This window comes from Histoplasma capsulatum, genomic scaffold (genome assembly GCF_000149585.1).
Source record: "Histoplasma capsulatum NAm1 scaffold_1 genomic scaffold, whole genome shotgun sequence".
In the NCBI taxonomy this organism is placed as follows: domain Eukaryota; kingdom Fungi; phylum Ascomycota; class Eurotiomycetes; order Onygenales; family Ajellomycetaceae; genus Histoplasma; species Histoplasma mississippiense.
In genome coordinates this window covers 2,522,885-2,529,645 of record NW_001813982.1, presented here as the reverse complement: position 1 = coordinate 2,529,645, position 6,761 = coordinate 2,522,885, and the positions used below count along the sequence as shown (strand labels likewise).

The following is a 6,761-nucleotide window of genomic DNA, read 5'->3' as shown; positions in this document are numbered from 1 at the left end:
TGCGCTCCACACCGCGGGTTCATAGCTCCATCCAAAACCCAATCGTCCATCTGTTATGAGCCATTTCCCCAGGCGTATAAAATGCTTCTGTCCGTTTCCCCGCCCAGCTGTGTCACGCTCATCGTATGCTGGACGAGGATTTGCCATTATTTTGTCAATACGGGAAATCCTCAGCCGCGATTCGTGCGTGTTTTGACCAAGGGCATCGCAATTCACCATTTGCCTCGGAAGAATATCCCTCAAGTAATGATCGCATATCTCGTGCCTTCCTTCTGGTCCCCCAAGTGCCATATTGATTTTTATTTTTATATTTTCCTACTCGTCCTTGAGTTCTCGGAGTCTCTCATCGTATAGTGCCGCCTGACTCTCTCATTTGGTCAAGAGGCTTGTTTGAATATCTCTAGTAGGACAACCCTACCAGAGCCACTCTCCTCCTTCCCGTCTTCCAAAGAAAGCAAAAGCACCTAGCCCATCTCCATGCCCATCTCCTCAAGCGTTGACGATTACGGCTCGTCTTGCAAATCAATTGAGATGCTGCTTGGCGAATGCTCCCAGCCAGCCAGACCCAGGCATTACCCCTCACACCGCACGTTCCCTTCGTGTTTACTCCCTTGGGTTTAAACTTACGCTAAGCCATGACATATCGTTTACATGCCCTTTTCATTTTCCCAATTGCATTACGAGCGTCCATTACCCGCTCAGAAAAATTCATTATTGAGCAAGCCAAATTATTTATTTTTTCTCCTACCCCCACCCAAGCTTTAAGCCTCCATCCAAACCCTTGGGCAAAGCAGAATGAGGGGGGAAAAAATGGCTCATGAATGCAAGACAGAAAAAGAGACCACCACATTCCACAAGCCACCAGCAGCAGCAGCAGGAGGGAGGAACCATAAAAAAAAAAAAAAGGAGAAAAAGAATCCAGAAACAAATTAAATTAAAGAAAATACAAATTCAGCTAACCCGGCCGTAACCCGGCCGTTCCCCGCCCCGCACATACAGTACCGAAATACGTCTTCCTCATGAACGATGTGTCCGGGTTCCCCAAGACGGCCAGTGGTAAGATTCAGAAGTTCAAGCTTCGTGAACAGGCCATCTCCATGCTGCAGGGCACGCAATGAAAAATGAAAAAAAAAAAAAAAAAAAAAAAAAACCAGCAAAGAAAGGATCCATTTTGTTTTCTCCATCATTGGCTTTGGTTGCTCGATTCGGGTTCGGATTTTGCCAGATGGGTTTGTTTTAATTCTTTATTTACACAGATTTTTTTTTTTTTTTTTTTTATCATTTTATTTAAACCGTTAAAAAAAAAAAAAAAACCTTTGCTATCTACTCTACCCCAGCGTACTTCACCGTCGTCAGCTATTTTATTGGTTTCTCAATTTCTATATATATATAAACGCATATATTACATACATCCAGCAAGCACTCAAATCAGCGCACAGGCCGCTCGATGCAGTAAATGACACACGACTCCCTTTTTTCCCTCGAGTAATACAAGTCCAGCGCTGGAATGGGTGAGCGAATCGCCATCGCTATTCAAAGGGGGAGTGTAATTGGGTTCCTTGTGTGCTTCACCTCGGCCCGGAAGGGAAGGGAAGGGAAGGGAAGGGGTGGGAAAGGTAAGGAAGGGGTGGACAACATCTGGAGAAGGTCGTGGTATGAATTTTGTTCGAGGCGGAACAGAAGAATCCACCGGTTTTTTTTTTTTTTTTTTTTTTTTTTTTTTTTTTTAAACTGTGAAAATGAGGGACACCAGGGGGGCCATCACATCACATCGTTGTTGGAATGGGGGAATCGGGGAATGGAGAAAGTTGACAGCTCACTCTCGAGTCTCAACACGGCTTGTTTCCCTGGCTTGCTTCTATACATAGTTATCCATCTGGGAAGAATAGAGTGTGTGAGAGAATAGCGAGGAACTATTTTTCCCCCTCTCTCCTTACTTCACGAAAGAGCCTCCCAACAACAACAACAACAACAACAACAACTACAACAACAAAAAAACAAGCATTTTCTTGGCCAGGCAGCCAAGAAGATCGTCTTCGTTTTCCCCTTTTCCCTTTTCCCCGATGTAGCACAGGACTTGAAGTAGTTACTGTAGAATATAAAAAAAAGAAATGAAAATGAAACGAAAAGAAGAGTGGGGGAACCTCCCCCAGATAATTAATGGCATTGATTCATTCGACGAAGATTCCAAACCCAAGTCATAAAGAACCATGGTAGTGCGCCCGCAGCTTACCAGAAAGAAGTCAAGGCGAGCAAAGATCTCGTGGTATTTTTGATGTTGACTCATTCCACCACACACAGATTCCTCTGTAGTTAGTTAGGTGGCAGAACCATGTCACACGCCCAATTTGTCCAAGCACATGTTTTGGTCCTTGGATACTGGGATCAGTAACTTACAATAAAACTGATCGGTTTCTATATATGATTTGACCACGATCGAACAAGTGCGGAGAGGAATGGTTGGGGTGTCTGGTGCTGTTAATACTAGTAGTTAATGATGATAAGGTCGTCGTCTGTCCTGTTGTCTGGATTTATCTTTCCTGTTAATTTAATTTTTTTTTCTTTTCTTTTCTTTTTTTTTTTTCCCCATTGTTCCTCACCGCCACAAAGAACAGAGTACAAGCTACTCCGTACTAATCACGCGAGAAACAAAAAGTGGCTCCGGAACCTTTCTCCAAGGAGATGAAAATGGCTTGTAACGAGTCCGTGTCCGCTGTCCGTGTCCGTGCTTGCACGTCGTCGCGTTATGTGTATGTAGCACAGATGACGTTCGGTGTTGTTGTGGTTCCTAACTTGTGTATTCTGTACTGGAGGAAAATAATTACTGAACGAGGGCTGTCTCAAGCAAGACGGGGATCAATGAATGCTTAATCCTGAAACAAGCTCTCAAGCCCGGGCGCAGGGCCCCGGGGAGGGGGGGGGGGGGGTTGTAAGGAGGTGTATTTGATACTAGTTAGTTATTATTTTAACTAGTTATTGCATTCAGAATGTTATGCAACATGAGCATGTGCTAGTAACTGCTAGTACGAGTATCCAAAAGAGATGTTATGGAACTGCTGAATAGATAGCCGATTAGTTAAGAAGAAGAAGAAGAAGAAGAAGAACTAGAAGTTGATGTAAATGGAGTTAAAATCCTGGAAGGGGATGTGTACTCCGTACTTGTAGGACAATGTGTAGTTGCACGTTCATGCTTCTTTTCCTGGGCATCGCTTCAAAGTTGATGCCTCACAAGCTAAAATGCTATCAACGGGGCCAAACACTTTACCCTAGTTTTAACTATTTTCCATCGCTCGTGTGCAGGCTTGCCCCTTCCGGAACAAAGCAACGAAAAAAACCCTTCAGAAATCCCTCATACAAAAAAGAAAAAAAAGAAGAAAAAAGGAATTTTTTTTTTTTTTAGCAAACCCCCTGCGAAAAATTACCGAGTGGCTGGGCTAGTCAGGCACGTTACGTTCCAGTGAGGTATTTTTATTTGATTTATGGGGAGGAGGGGGAAATTGCCTTGGGGCATAATTTCCACCCCACACATGTGTACGGAGTATATATTTATATGTATATATATATATATTCCTCGGCAATTTTCGGTGTGGTTTTACCAATTACATGTGCTGTAACTCTCCATACATATTGAATACAGACGAAAGGTCCTGGTGTTTCTTCTACTAAATTTATTTCACTTCATTTCAATCCCACCAAAAAAAAAAAAAAAAAAAAAAAAAAAAAAAATGAAAAAAATGAAAAACGAGGGGAGAAGCCCGCTCAAATGGGGAAATTGGGCAGTGGTGGTGGGTGGTGGTGGTGGATAGGCAGGTACGTAGGTAAGTAGGTAGCTGCTAGTTAGGCGTAAATGCTCCAGGAACCGGCACGGCGAGGAGCTGGTTCGGTTCCGAATACTATCGGGCGTTCAAAGGAGGAATGAATCGATATGCTAGTTCTGGACATATATTGGCCCCCTTTTGCACAGCTACCTACCTACCTACTATTCATCCTTGTGTGGGCTACACCCCACATGGCTAAAAGATCCAGTCCAATGAGCAAGGAAGAGGGAAGAGGAGCCTTAAGTCAGAGGCTCGTCTTACAGCAAACATTGGAGACGTGTGTGTCTTTGGGAATGAGTGCGGAAATTCTTCTCGGAACTTTGAGATTTCATATATCCTGATATAGCTTAAAACTTGCAATTGCCATTGTCAATTTGCTAGCTAGCTAACTTGTCCTTGAACGAGAACCTTGGGGCAAGCTAAGGCACATGACGCGAACAACATATCACCCAACATATCACCATCCCATCCCTTAGGGATCCTGCTCCTTCAAACTCACGGGCTCAATGTATTCGCTCCGCTCTTTCAGCGCTGGCTTATACCTTCACCCAATGACTGACTGTCTAAGCCATAGCTTTGGGTGTGCATGTGTTTCGGGGCGTAAAGCTCTCAAAAACAGGGGCGCAGTTGGTGTACTGCAAATGTACAGTACATACGCGATATTGACGAAACCGCCTGTTGTTACGGCAAGAAATCATATCCGCAAGATTTGTCAAGGTGGATAGGGAAGTTGGGGAATGGACTTTGGAGTACCGACTTAAAGCAACTGGAGGGGTTTCCCTTTCCATATCATTCCTTTTCCAATAAATATATCTATCATACCAAAGAGGGCACCATCCCCAGGGCGCAAAAGACACCCCAAAGTGTAGCTAGAGCCAAGGTTGCCACGTAGCTGTGTATTTCTCCCCCCACGCCTTGTGCCCTAGCACAGGACCAAGGAGTCGAGGACTGAGGACCCCAATCATACAGAGTAATATTTCAATGGCAGGCTCCTTTGAGAAGAACTCTCGTGAGGTTGGGACCCTGAGCCAGCCAGGCAGGAGGTTGCTCGCGGGTGTATGCATGTAAACCTCTGAATGTATGCGGACATATGCGGGCGTATGCGGCGGTGGGATGGATCGTGTGGGGTCCGAGCAAACCCGATCTAACTGCCATTAACTAACAAGCGATCCAGGAATGAAGAAGAAGAAGAAGAAGACGACGAGGCGGGAAGAAAGTCCGGCGCTCCGATTTTTCAAATTTCCAGAATTGGAGCAGAGCAGCCAGGATATCCGCGGTTGTTGGTGGGGTGAGTTCCCGGTCAATCACGATCACGACGAACCGGGTTTCCCCTCCTAACCCGCAGACGTGGGTTCTTGTTGTCCTGTAGTTATTGGGTGGATCGAGAAATGTCGCTGTTCTATTCTTCTTTTTTTTTCTTTTCATTACTCCTGGGATGCATGCCGTGTCAGATTTGTTGGGGCGGTTATTTGTGTTGTTCACCAGCGACCCCAGGGATGGGGGGGGCGCCGGGGGTAACTTACTCCATTTCCACATATGAGCATATTCATTGCACATTGCTGATGAAATGCCCCAGTGGCAATGAACATTGGGGGTTGGCCTCTGTCGTGATCGCGCTTATCTTCACCCCGGATGCCGACAAGGCAAGACGGTGCATGTATGGTCGTATCGACGTAATCTATTTTAGCCGGCGGTTTTGGGGGAATTTTTGAAGGACGCCTGACATTTCGTCATGGTTCCATCCATCGCCGGGGCCCCGCGGAGAAGGGTGTGTGAGCAGCGACCGCACTCATCTTTTTAACTTGTTCCCCAGGCTTCCCTCTTTTCTTCCATCGTCATCTTCCAAACCCAGACGACGACGACGACGACGACGACGGACGACTACGAAGACGAGATGAACTCACTGCTCCACCCACATGGGCGAAGAAGGTTTGAAAACGCCGTAAAAGCGACAAAGGTTCAACCCTCAACCCTGGAGAGGCAGACAAGACCTCGTGCTGCCAGAAGCCAATGTCATTGGTATGAGCTCTGATCTCTCTCTCGGCGGAGTTCTTTTTCTTGTTCATATCGCGCTTGATGTTTATTTCTTTCTTTTTTCTTTTTCTTTTTTTTTTTTTTTTTTTTTTTTTTGTTTTTTTGTTTTTATGCAAGTCATTCTGGGGATAAATGCGGAGAAAATGGGGAAGATAGAGAGATAAGAGAGTAGAGGAAGTGGGTGGTGCTTGAAAACGCTCTCATCATCCTCCTTCCCTTCTACTTCTCTTCTTCTCCCTTGACTTCTCTCGAATGGCAAGTCGTATTGTACTTCTAATTACTATATTTTTGGTCATCTGGATTAGCGCCCATCCAAGAAAAGAATCAAGCTTCAAGTTTTGAATTTGTGCGCAAGGCGAACCCCAAGGGCGATTATCATGATTCTTGCGTATCTCGGAGTTCCCGACGGTAGTAGCAGCGATGCATCTGTCCACTGTAACTGCGGAAGAACCAGAGGGTTGCGATGTTTGCGGAGCCGCCACCGGCGCCGGGCAAAGAGAAAAAAAAAAAGAACCGAATACGAAATATTTCAATACACGGAATGTATGGTTACGGCATACATACAGCGCGATAATAAAAAGAAAAAGGAAAAAAGAAAAAAAAAGAGAAAAAAACCACGGCACGACTGTCCCGACTGGCTGGTGATCTGACCCCACCCCCAGACGCATGCCCCAAAAATAATTCACACCAAAACTGCCCATTGCTGGGGATGCAGTCAGTCGACTGTGATCAGATCAATACTCAAACAACACAAACGGACGGTACCGAGCCACCCAAGAAGGATACTGGAGATGGAAGTTGCATGCCGAAATCTCATACGCGGGTAACATTGGTTCCGATATCATCAGTACCAGAATATAAAAATATCCGCGCCCGCCGCACTCTAAACTGCCGTTCTAGAAGGCAAGA

General features: G+C 45.4%; 1 protein-coding gene across 1 annotated transcript; it reads left to right on the top strand.

Annotated features, from left to right (window-relative positions):
* Window positions 1-1,019: 1,019 nt before the first annotated feature.
* Window positions 1,020-1,456, top strand: HCAG_00726 (predicted protein; the record flags this gene model as incomplete). Its single annotated transcript, XM_001543630.1, has 3 exons — window positions 1,020-1,056; window positions 1,160-1,229; window positions 1,417-1,456. 3 exons carry the CDS (start codon window positions 1,020-1,022, stop codon window positions 1,454-1,456), a joined length of 147 nt encoding a protein of 48 aa, XP_001543680.1.
* Between the last annotated feature and the right edge of the window lie 5,305 nt (window positions 1,457-6,761).